The sequence below is a fragment of the Montipora capricornis genome, chromosome 2, assembly GCF_036669925.1.
Source record: "Montipora capricornis isolate CH-2021 chromosome 2, ASM3666992v2, whole genome shotgun sequence".
NCBI lineage: Eukaryota > Metazoa > Cnidaria > Anthozoa > Scleractinia > Acroporidae > Montipora > Montipora capricornis.
The window spans coordinates 64,691,967-64,704,466 of record NC_090884.1 but is presented as its reverse complement, the minus strand read 5'-3'; the positions used below and the strand labels follow the sequence as shown (position 1 = coordinate 64,704,466).

The 12,500-nt window shown below is 40.2% G+C and overlaps 3 protein-coding genes across 5 annotated transcripts in view; 1 reads left to right on the top strand and 2 right to left on the bottom strand.

The window, feature by feature from the left end:
- Nucleotides 1–12,500, bottom strand: part of LOC138031474 (TNF receptor-associated factor 2-like) — a 527,459-nt gene that overhangs the window by 215,515 nt on the left and 299,444 nt on the right. The window lies entirely within an intron of this gene.
- Nucleotides 4,766–10,836, top strand: LOC138031446 (uncharacterized). Of its 2 annotated transcripts, XM_068879146.1 has the most exons (2): nt 4,766–6,698; nt 7,744–10,836. In XM_068879146.1, the coding sequence occupies exons 1-2, from the start codon at nt 4,857–4,859 to the stop codon at nt 7,771–7,773; spliced, it is 1,872 nt and encodes a 623-aa protein (XP_068735247.1). In that variant the 5' UTR covers nt 4,766–4,856; the 3' UTR covers nt 7,774–10,836. The 2 variants fall into 2 exon arrangements, with proteins under 2 accessions (XP_068735247.1, XP_068735242.1); XM_068879141.1 differs by having other exon boundaries at nt 4,766–10,836.
- Nucleotides 11,406–12,500, bottom strand: part of LOC138031461 (carnitine O-acetyltransferase-like) — a 23,491-nt gene continuing 22,396 nt past the window's right edge. For both annotated transcript variants that reach the window (XM_068879158.1, XM_068879154.1), the window contains one exon: nt 11,406–12,005. In XM_068879158.1, coding sequence (XP_068735259.1) covers nt 11,799–12,005 — 207 coding nt within the window. In that variant the 3' untranslated portion in view covers nt 11,406–11,798. The remainder of the gene's footprint in view (nt 12,006–12,500) is intronic.

The window sequence follows — 12,500 nt, the reverse complement described above, 5'->3', positions numbered from 1 at the left end:
AATTGTCAAGCTGATATTTTTTTCGCGTGAACATACATTTTCAAGTGGCGAAAATTTGTATAAGCACTACAAAACGTTTACTAACCATTACCCGAAGGAACACCTTTTAGAAGCTGCAAGGATGCCGCTGATGAATTTTGCACAAAAACCTCGGCCCCTAATACCGAAAAGCCAGACTTGGAAAGTTTTTCAGTGGAAGGCTCGCTAAGGAAGAGTTTCTAGAGCTTGCCCTCCCGCAGGTCGCCAGAAAGGTGCAAACAACCTGGTTTCATGTCTGAAAAGAGCAAGATCTAGAAGGGGCAGTCAAAATTGTGTTTCTTTTATTGTGCGAAAATTTATTTTTCCCTCAATCCCAAATAAGAACCTGCTGTGTCTTGCAATTCAACAGTGAATTGCTATTAGGCCAATACGAGAATCAACATCAAGTTCAACAAAGAGGCACTCCCAGGGGTTAGGCAAAGAAAAGAACATGGCTAATTTAAACTGGGGAACAGAGTAACATACATACATACATACATAATCTTTATTTAACGTGGATAGAAACACTTAGCTGAAGCTATTTTACAGGTTTTCCACAAAATAATATTAAAGAAAAAAAGAAATATATACATAAAAATGTAAGAATATGAATAAAATATCTAGTATCTAAAATTTCAAAATTTAGGTAACTAAAATTTAATGTTCCTCACTGGTTTTTTTAACAATATCAAAATATTTTAGGGAACAAGGGAAGAAAACCAATTTAAATTTTAGGGATCAAAAAGCTGGGAACAAGTTTGAAAGTAATTTGGGGAACAAGGAAACACAAGCAAATATGTAAAGGGAACAAGGACTCCTCTCCCGAGGAGGGCCTCATCAAATGTTCTGCGTCTATCCAACAGCTCAAACAAGCTATTCCAACAATTTTTGAATGACCAACAAGAAAAGAACACTCTCTTAGAGAAATAGGTTATTTACAATAACACTTAAGCATGCGAAACAATGATCAGATGCTTACGAGCACCCTCATGCCCATGTTTGTAAAAAAGCACCATGAAGTATTCCTTGTGGCTGGCTGGTTTAGGCATTGTTTCATCTTTCAACATTGGGCAAAACCAAATCAACTCCATTCTCAGAGGGCACTGGGGAAAGAAGCTAGAAGAAAAAACTGGCCTTGATCCAATTCTCCGAAGGTAATCTTTACAGAATAAGATCATAGAAGGAACACTTTTGAGTGCCAACCTTAATTAAGCCTTTTAAAATAAGCGCAAACAATATTAATAGTCTTTAAATTCACAAAATGTCAAACAGCATATTTTAGTCTCATATTCAATTAGATTTGGCTGCAATGTTCCTTAAAACTATGCAGAACTATTTACCATAAAATGTGGAACATTTCCTGCCTATCTAAATATGCCGCAAAAGGGCTCCGAAAAGCAAACAGTTAAGTTTTTAGATTAAGATACACAATACCTAAAAAATAAATTACTTGATGTGATCAAGACATTGAATGACCAAGCAATAAACAAATGGCAGCAATGTATGTTAGGTTCACAAAGTGGGAAAAAAAATATTCCTCAACTGATGTTTCAATATGCATTTAAATAAATTTTCTATCAACAATTCAAGGGACTGACTCTTCACTGGTATTGATTTACATTTCCATGATAAGTTTGAAAGTGAATCTGGCAACCACAGTGCCCTATGAAATGGGGCAAACTCTTTAAACTAACATTGTACAAGGGACACCATTATTGATGCCCTGCGAAGAACAAAGATTAAATTGAAAGAAGAGTTGGTCTGGAGTTTATCCACAATGGACAGTTAGTGGCTGCATTCACCAATGTAGAGAACAAACACATCAAGTTTCTTGTCAAGCAACCAGGTGTTCAAGGAGCTATTCAATTTCCAAAGAACTATGGTAGTGTGCAACAGTACCTGGGTGAATTCGGGTACCTGGCCTGAAACTGAAACTTGTGGAGCCAAACAACTTGTTGAGCTAAGTACTTAAACTGGGTAGATAATTATGTCTACAAATATGGTTTATTCAACCAACGGTTTCTCCTAATTTTGTGTACCATTCACTTAATGGTTCCTTAATAAAAAAATCGCTAATTCAATTAAGGATTCAAGTCCTTTGAAATCATCAAAGTTACTTTGTGCCACCAGGAACAAACGAAAAAGTACAAGCACTGAAGACAAACAGCTCACAAAAGATCACAAAAGGCAGGACTCCGTTTAAAACAGCAAAACGGGCCGGGGATCCTCGAGTCACTAAAAAGTGCTGCATGCTACGTAGATGTTTGCAGAACGATCGCAAGTTGTAATCACTGAAAGAAAACTCCAATCCAGATCTGATAGACGATGGTCGTGCAAGACTCACCAAGCAAATGGAACACCCGACAGGATTGTTTGTTGTCTGGCACAGCAGATGAACGAAAAATTGTTCCCCTCACTATTAAGTTCCAACCCAAGACCAATCTTGCCCAAATACAACAACAATTTGGGCAGCAGGCAAGCTCATCACAAGCCACCGAAGTTGGCATAAAGCAGCATAGCGCTTCACCTGAAGTTCGATCATGATGGACACAAACAAGAGCTGAAAAAACTTCATAAGGTCAGACGACCAAATGTGATTGATCAGTTATCGGACATCAAAGTGCTGAACAGTAGTACAAACCAAGGGATTTCGTCGTAAAAATGTTCACTCAGCCACGTCTTCTTCTTCTACAGAATAAAGTTCAAAAGCGATCCTGGTTGTTAATCACATGCTAGACCAATCCATAAACTGGATAAAGTGGATTGGCAAATTGATTGCCAGAACAATGAGTCATTTCTGTCTCGCTGAGTTCAAAGAAGCGACGGTCAAGAGAGTCACAACAGAAGGCTGAGCGAATGTCCAATCAGAATGTAAACAATTGGCGTGACGTCGGATAGCACAAGGATAGCACAGTTTTTCCCTCTCGCTGAATTCTGATTGGTCAGTTTAAATTTCAGTAGCTCTCACCGTATGCAAGGATAGTACCGTGACCACTAAAATCAAATCTACGTTGTATCGGCTCTTGCTCAAAATATTTAGCTTCTTATTCCCGTCCCGTCCCGACCTTCCCAGTCGTCCTCACGTGAATCAAACGTTACGTCACCGGTCGAGCGAGTTCCCGACGCCCCAAGTCTCGCGCTTCTTGCGATTTTACGTTTAAAAGCCTGGGAACGCGCCTAGTGAGGGGCATTTTTTATTCTCGTCCCCAGAGCCACCCGGCCCTCTTAGCCGCCAAAGGCTGAGCATGAAAACAATGAAAACCAGTTTTCTCGTGCGAAGGCCCCGCTGGCTGGGATCTGGGAACGAAAATGGTGTTATTTTGGGAGTGTTACATTATAAAAGAATCCTGCGCCGACGCAAATTCCCTTTCGTAAACGGTCGTTGCCATTTGAAACGGTCGATGCCATTCATAACGGTCGACTACACACTTCACTTCGAAGAAAATTAAAAGAAACAAACTAAGAAAAAATATTAACAAATATTAAGACAAAAATGGAAAAAAAAATTTATAAAAGAAAAACTGGAGGAAAAAATGAGTCCGAAAATTTCAAGACTCGAACTCGAGTTCTTAGCCCTCACCCTAAACAGAACCCGAACCCGAACCCTAACTCATATGACCAGCGAGACACAACTCCCAGTAACCGCAACCTTTTGAGTTTTTAGACCTAATGAGTGTAATTCAGAGCTAAAAAATGGCATCGACCGCCCGGGATCGACCGTTTCAAGTGGCAACTATTTTTTGACCCGAAAATACTGACTCCCGGTCCATGGACCCCTCTACGGACTGGGTTCACGGACTGCCTTACGGACAGGTCCACGGACTACCCTTACGGACCCCCTATACGGACCACCCTAAAACAACATAGAAATGAAAATAAATAAAAACTAAAGCTTTGACTTTATACCAGTTATCTGGATAGACCACTCGTGTCACTCGTATCGGCGAAATCTCAACCGTAACGCTCTGCAAATTCAACAGACTAAGGCTCAGGCTCGGGTACAAAGTCTATTAATCACATATTGCCCCTTCCTTCGCTGTGGACCGGAATCCTTCGAAAAAGATTGATAATAAGTAAGTTCTATTTGCATTTTCTTTCTTTCCCTCCGCCATTTTCTTCGGATCATTCTCCCGCGGGTTTGTGAACTCGCCCCAGGCTTCACGATCTCTCTGTCCTGAAAAATGGCGGAGGAACGAGCAGGAGGAACTTTTTTTTTTTTTTTTAAATGTATTTTTATTCCACACACACACACACACATACATACGCGCCCCTGGCTACTTGTGGGCCATATGTTTCCCAACCCCCCTTGTGGGAACTACGTCTTCTTTTGCAGTCATCCAAACAATATTTGCTACGATTGTTGCTTTATGTCTCATCTCTTCATACATCTCTTCAAATGTTGTAAAACCTTTAATTTTTTTGTGAGGACTTAGTTGTGATCACACACACACACACACAAACAAATGACGGAAGAACTTAGTTTCGAAGCACTCCGTTCAACAGCGAAGGAAAAGGCCACACCTGAGCCTTAATCTGATTTGCGGAGCGTAACGGCCGAGACCTCACCGGCAAGAGTGGTCTATCCAGACAACAGGTATAAACAAACTTTCAGTTGTTATTTAATTTTTTTTAATTCTGTGTTTTTTGGGGTGGTCCGTAGAGGGGGTCCGTAGAGATAGTCCGTGGACCGGTCCGTAAGGCAGTCCCGGTCCGTGGGGGGTCCATGGACCGGGGTCAGTGTTTTCGGGTCACCCCGTTCTGAGAAACGGCAACGACCGTTTACGAAAGGGAAATAGGCTGCGCCGGCCCTTCGCCCTGACTGAGCCTTGTCCTAGAAAATGGCAGAAGGAAAAGCTCAGCTGACATTACCGGCATTTGACCTTGAAATGCTGCTACTCATACATTCAGAGGCAGAAACGACGCCAAGGCGATTGACAGCTAGCTTACTTAAAGATGTGAAAATCCAACCGAAATATGCGACGCAGCCACTGGTTTCAAAACCGGCTTGGCCTTACGCATTTTGGCTCACTAATTATGAGGATCTGCCGTTACAGGCCCAAAGTAATTTGGTACAGCCAGCGACAGGTTTTTGCGAGGAGAACACTTGTGAAACCGACAGTACCACGGATTCTTCTTCCACTGCAGGTCCAGCCAATGGATCGCCTGAGTTGAAATCTTCGACTACCGCAGATAATTTACTTTTCGATCAGCTAAACCTGCTTTCGGCATTAGTTGAACTTATTGCTGGGAATGCTGACAATGGTAGTCCTAGTACTGACTCAAAAAGTAAGGAAAGTGATCCTTCAAAGACAGGAGCAATTCTGGAATCTAGCGAGAAGACATTGGCTGAAGACAAGAACAGGGAACGCGCATCCGTTGACAATTCTTTCGGTTTAAATACGGGGTCAAACAGCTGGTCCAGCGAAATGCGGATCTCTAGCATTCAAAGGGAAGGAAACACTGCAGATCAGGTTAAAGCGATGAGCCTAGACACGGTGGTTCCAGTGGTGACTGAATGTGAAAGCAAGATTGAACAAAGTTCTACTTCTGTCCGTGTTTGTCGTAAACATGTCTGTGAGGACCCCGTAATGCCTCTAGAACAGACCATTAACTTAACACCTGATCAAAACACGTTGGGTTATAATGACCCTATCAAAATGAAAGAAGAGCAAAAAATGGAGAGTCTCGATGAGGCTCCGAAATCCTGGCAAATGATTAATGCTTCAAAAAGTCCTCATTTCACAACTGAACTTCAGACACTAGTTTCCACACAATCAGTCTTGTACAATTCACTAAGGAATTGGTTACCACAGGCTGTCATTGGCACATCTGTCAAAACTGACTACCTTGGGCAGTTTGTGAGAGATATCATAGAAGCTACTGTCCATGAGCTCCAGGCAAATTATTTCATATTTTCCAAAAGCTACATCATAAACACAGGAAGCATGGCTGACGGTACCAAGATTGGTGATCCTGATGAATTTGACTTCAATGTTGCACTCCCCGTGTTAGCAGATCCAGCTATAGCAGAACTATTGTACACCAAGCTTGGAATACAAACACAGCTTCATTATCATGTCAATGACAAGGTTCTTTCTTTCCTGCATCAATTTCCATTTGTGAATAGGTCATACAGACACATCCTCACAAACGCATATCTTCTCCTAGTTTTTCGAGAAACATTAAAGAAACAGCTACCTATTGAATGGATAATGCTTACGGAAAGTGATATTCATATGATGAGAGTATTTCTAAAAGCACAGATCTTAACCCTTCATCTGCAGTGTATTTCTGGGCCATATCAAGATTCTGTCCTTTCTATTGATGTGTGTTATGGAATTCCCCTTAATGCCAAGCAACTCGAGACCGTATATGTTAGTGACACTACTCATGCTTTGCATCTGTCCTTTATTCAGAGCGAGTGTCTCCGTATGAATACAGAGGTTCTGGCAGTTATCAGTCAAAACCCCCTTGTTGGAAGGCGGTTCTTTTTTCGAACAGAACCATACAGGTTTCAAAGCCACAAATTGGTTGCAGACTGTTACAGACTGGCAAAGTACCTTACAAGAATTTTCCTTCCAAGAATTTCAAAGAACAATTGCAAACTATGCGAAGACACCTTGATCCCATCATTTCACCTGAAAACTGCAGTGTCATTTATGATGGATGCCTACAAAGAGGTGAGTGATTGGTCTGATGCCCAACTTGGAGACAGAGTGATAGAAGTGTTTGAAATTATAAAGTACAGCTACTCGACTGAGTATAGAACATTAGCTCATTACTCATACATAAATAGCATGAGGTTGGATGTTAAAATGAAGTACATCCCAAACAGTGGTATGCTCAAGGTTGGGGAAGGTTTGGACGATGACAAACCCTGCACAATCCCCAAAAAGGAAAACGTCAGCCTTGCATCATCATCGTCCCAAGTAAACATTGCCACTGCAGTGCAAAGGTACTGGAATTATATGGAAACTGAAGAATGGACAGTGGGAGATTTGCTCAGTCAGCTTGTTCACCTTTTATATGTGTTCAAGTTCACAGACATTTCTCCTTAGTTAATATCATCAAACCATTAGAAAAACTACCTAACATTTTAGCATACAAACTAAACAAATTTCCTCTCTACCACTAATAACCTTCACCCCTCTGCAACATTTATTAAGGAAGAGGATGGGTCTGCTAAAATCTGCAAAATCTGTCACCATCTTTAGTATTCTATAAAGAATACCAAGTACTGTGGTGAAAAAACAACCAGCACTTTTGGAGCAAAAACCAATTTCCATGTCCCATGGCAGGTTTAAAAGCTCATCCACATGACCTATTCTATTACTGCAAAAGTGCAGGTGTGCATCCACACTGGTTCCCACCATTTTATGGAAATTGGTCATATTTCACAATCAGTAATGCAGTGACTTCCCGAGGGCGGCACTGAGGCCAAAAAAGTTGTAGTATTAAAGCTTTATCTTCTGTGCGCCAAAAAGCAGAAGAGGAACATGCAAAATGGTTTCAAGAAGCATGCCAAATTTCTGAGAAGCTGGACATCACAGTCACTGTGCAGAAACCAAGAAGTTGACAGGTGCAGCTCAAGCTTGCAAACTACCCTGTTGAAACGTCACAGAAGTCTTGCAATTCCCTTTGTTGACCATCTGAATAATGAACTGGAAGTGTGATTTGGTAGTAATGACCAAGAAACAGCAATACCTGTTTTTTCTGTTCCATCAGGTCTATTGGCATCGAAGGAAGCATGGCTGATGTCCTTTCACCGGTTTTGCATGTTCATGAAGATAATTTCATTGCCCTCTCCTTCAAAGCCTTGACGCCAAGTTAACTTAAATTTTTTTGCAAAGTGGGAACGACAAGATCCAAAGGCTGTCCCAACAACTGCATTGACAACTTTAAAGGAGATTGGCTATAATATATTATCATGTAGACGGCATTTCTAATTGTCTCAGAATATTTGCCCCTTAATGCCAGTCACCATGTGCAAGTGTGAGAGAAATGAGTCAGCTTTTAGTTGACTGAAAAGCATACTATGTTTTGCGAAGCAGCATGTCGCAGAAGAGATTTACAGGACTTGCCTTTCTACACATCCCGTATGATGTGAAATTGACTTTGATGACATAATCAACCAATGACTGTAAAGCCAGGAAAGGGGACTCCCAAAAATTTCTCGAATCCCCTTCAGCACTCACAGTTTAGGAAAACGGTCACTATTTTACTACAATTGTAGTCCAAAGCGTTGAGACAGTTCAAGACGGATGGATTCATAGGCAGCCTCTCTTAAGACCAAGACTGTGTAAGCCTGCTTGCTCCCCTCCCCCCTGTCAATGTTGATAAAAATCTTGACAATAGCTACAGTATTCTCCAACTTAAGTGACGATAAGATAGATATTCACGTCTTATTCCTGGACCAATGATAATGATTTTTCAGCAATCACGTTCAGTTCCAGAACTGTCTAACCACTTTCTATTCACCCCGTTTTCCTTTTGAGTCACATCTGATCTGGTCTTATAGATTGATTTTCTTTCAACATTGCTGGGGGAGGGGGCTCAATTCTACTTGCTTCTAGTCATCTTTTCTTAAAGGGGCTAGGTCACGCTATTTTAGGTAATTTTGTTCAATTTTGTTAATTATGAGCTCTAAACGTCAAATTGGCAGAGCAAGTCTTTCATCTGCAAAATCACAGCCACATAACTACTGAGAATGATTCTCCAGCTGTGTAAATGGCATTTTGATATAAACTGATATAAATTTGAAAAGGTGGGCCAACGTTTTTCAAATTTACCAAAATCAATCCATTTCAATCCTCTCCAGTTTTGTCCATCCATGTCCCTTCTTGGCTTCCGGGTGTTTTGTTAGAGTTCTTCTATAGTTTTGAACCGTTATTTTGACATTTTAGTTAATTCTACGTCCATTCGATCAGAGCTGAAATTGCCTAAAATTGCGTGACATAGCCCCTTTAAATGTCAAGGACGTGGTTGAAATCATGGGTTTCAGAGCGCAAAAGGGGAGGACTGTCCCAACAACTTATGGCCAGGATTGTAGGTGCGCCCTTTCAATGGGTTGCAAATCTTATGAATTATCACCTATTTTTATGTTTGATGGAATGTAAAAGAATGCAGTCAAGTCCTTCCTCGCAAATATTTATATATTAACTTTGTAAAGCTAGCAGAGTGCCACTGACAACAGCTTGCACCAATTACTGTGGCCCCTTTTTTACCCTCTCAACCATGATACACAACGGTAGACAGACCACGACTCCAGGAACTACATGGCCTACTCTTACCAACAAGTGTGTGGGTTCTTTTACGTCCCACAGGATTATAAAAATTGAAGGGTTGTGAGACGGCCCGACCTCCGGCTTATCGTCCTTATCCGAGAAGACTTGAAAGTCTAACCATTTGCAGCTGTAGGTACAAAGGCAGCACTTTCTCCTCAGTTACCGGTATTTAAAGACCCCAAGTGTTGGTCCGGCTGGAGTTGAACTCACGACCTCCCGTGTGACAGTCCGGTGCTCAACCAACTAAGCCACCAGTGCGTGGTTAATACAATATACATTTATTTGTTGTTGTTGTTGTTTTTGCTGCTGTGAAACTCCTTTTAGAATTTCATGTACACCTGGTTCCAGTTGCTCAAAGGCTGGATTAACTTTTAATACCCATTGAATAAGTCAGTATAAAGTGGATATGTTACTACCCAGAGCATAAGAATATGTACTTCACATTAAACATTTGGCCAAAATGTTTGCACACATCCAAAGTTACTTAAAAGTGCTTAAAGTAGAGTGGGATGTGCTGATGGCTTCTTGCCCTATACCTCAAACAAGTGAGCCTGCTCGAAGGCTACGTGAGCAACTACTAAATCTTTGCACAGATTGAAACTCATGGAATAGCGACTTCTCCACCATTATAAAGTTACCTGGGGCCTGGGGCCTGAACAATTATTGTTATTATTATTGGTTCATAGTTTAAGTGTGCATCTATCAAGAAATGGATGCACTTGGGAAGTTTGGAGCACAAGAGAAGCATAGGAGTTGGTGCATGCACAGCCGAGGGCAACTCTAGCTTATAGAGTGCTCTCCAAATGTACTTTAAGTGCTACAATAATTCCAGCAAATTATGTAAAATACATCTTGAAAAGGAGAAACAGGAGGTTGACCCATTGACATTTCCCTTAAACTTAAGGTGCATGTCTTGTTCTTAAACAACTTAGAACCAAATGTTTAATAATATTGCTGGCACATTTTTTGCAGAGAAAGAGAGTGGCTTACTTTTGGTTATTTCATGATGCTCAACAATATCATGATGTATGCTTGATTTTGCAATTTGCCACAGCTGTGTTTTCCACATAAAAAGGACTGGGCTTCTCATCGGAAATTTTGAACAGTTACCAAGATCCTATCTTGTGTGTGGGGCATGAAATTGTTTTCACCCTTGAGAGGTACCAGTTCTAGAACAACCCATTTTGACATTTTCATACCTTTTAATACTGATAAGAATGATTGCTTCGAATACTTCCCACTCTGGCGTAAATTTTATGAAAGTATTGTTATAAATTTTTATCTTTTTTAACAGAAGGTGTTCATTATAAACCAAACAGTCAAAAACATTTTCATTAATACTGGAAATGGTAAATAAAGTCAAATACTTTGATGTCACAGCAACTATTTACAGTACTAGCGACCTTACAAACACGTTGAGGCCGTGAAGATCAAAGCCTTGTTATCCAAACTGAATGTACACTCTGTTATTGATGAGTTGTGAATTCCCAGCACTAATTAGACAAAACTAATTAAAAATTAGTTAATTGTCAAATGTCTCTCGTCATAATTTTTTGGCTTAATACCGTAAAAGGTACGGCTAAAGCTCCCGCTTTGGACCTTTTGAGGCTGAAAATCCTAAGAGATACCAAAACCGCACTTTTAACCCGTAAAAGGTACTAAGAGCACCCCTCTCCTTTTTATATGGGAGACACATCCTCCCCCCCCCCCCCCAAAGTAAAATAGATGCATGTGCTCACTGCAATGAGCAAGATTCATAGCGGACTTGTTAAATTGACCCCAAGTCAAATGTTGAAAGATACTCCACTTTCATGGACCAGTATCAAGTTCTGAGGGATAGTGTGTAATATTTTCAAATTGAGTTTTGTTTCATGCTGCTTTTGGAATACAGCAAGTTCATCGAGCAAGGCAATCCGCCAATGACATTTCCCACAATCTATAGATTACACCAGAAGAAAATCTTCCTTTTTCATTGAGCAACATACATTAATCAACTGGTGCTGCACCAAACTTGGTATTATCAATTTTGTAGTATTGTTTCCAGGGTCACAGGTTTCACAAGCCTGAAACCACATTTTGTTAAAGCATCAAATTAAATAACACTAGAGTTATACCTCAATTTTAATATTATAAATTATATTCAAATATGGATACAGATTACAGTGTAACATATTAACATTTTGTCGTTACTGCTGCCCAGTTTTTCTTTTCAATTCTTTATTGTTTGTGAATAATTGGGGAGCCTTGATCAGATAAAAATAAAGCATCAGGCCGTTTCACTTTTACAAGTCTGCTACCAGGATCAATGTTTAAATTCTTGTGTAGAAAGCATGCTTTTAAAAGTTCTGGGTACTATAATTTTTATTAAGGTTCACTGGAAACAAAAGACAAAAGTGCAGCTCAATCAAATTTATTTTGTTAATTAGTTCGGGTTTTTGCCACAAATTTTGAGACGATTCCAGAGGCATTTTCATAATTTATTTGAAATCAGGGCCACTAGAGTTTGGACGTTTTTGCCAAAAGCTGCATTTCATCTAAGCTTTTCTGCAGATAAGCTGCAAAATGTCCAGGGTTCGTCTCTGGGTTGCTGTTGATTGTGGTCACACCAAAAATGATTTTGTTCTTTTGAGGATTATAACAGACTCCGTAACCATCTGGGACTGCAGGACCAAATGACAAAAACAGCTCATGATTCGAGGGAACCTAAAACCCAATAGAGAATGATGAGGACAATAATGACCAGCAAAATCATGGCATCTCTGGGAAAAGGATAAACATTAAGTCACTGTACAGGTGAATTGAACTATCAAGTAACAGTCTTAGATCATTGCCAGTGCACATTTAAAATATTTTTTGACAAGGTGTACAGATACCAGGTATTGATAAATTTAATTTGCTGATAGAAAAAGGGGTCAACATTCCAAAAAACACTAATTTTAACAATGAAAAAGGAATAAAATCAACAACGTCATCAATAACTCAATTACCCAGCGAAAAGCAGATGTATAATTTCCGGTGGTCGATTGGCGGAAATACATCTGCTTTCGCAGGCTATAATTCACTGTGACAAAACTCAGCTGAATGGAAGTTGTTCTATACAATACACAAAAATCTGTGACAGAGTCATTGCCATTAAAGTGGGGTACAGAACAACACTGCTGGAAAAACCTGACAATAATTAGAATACAAAATCACCCT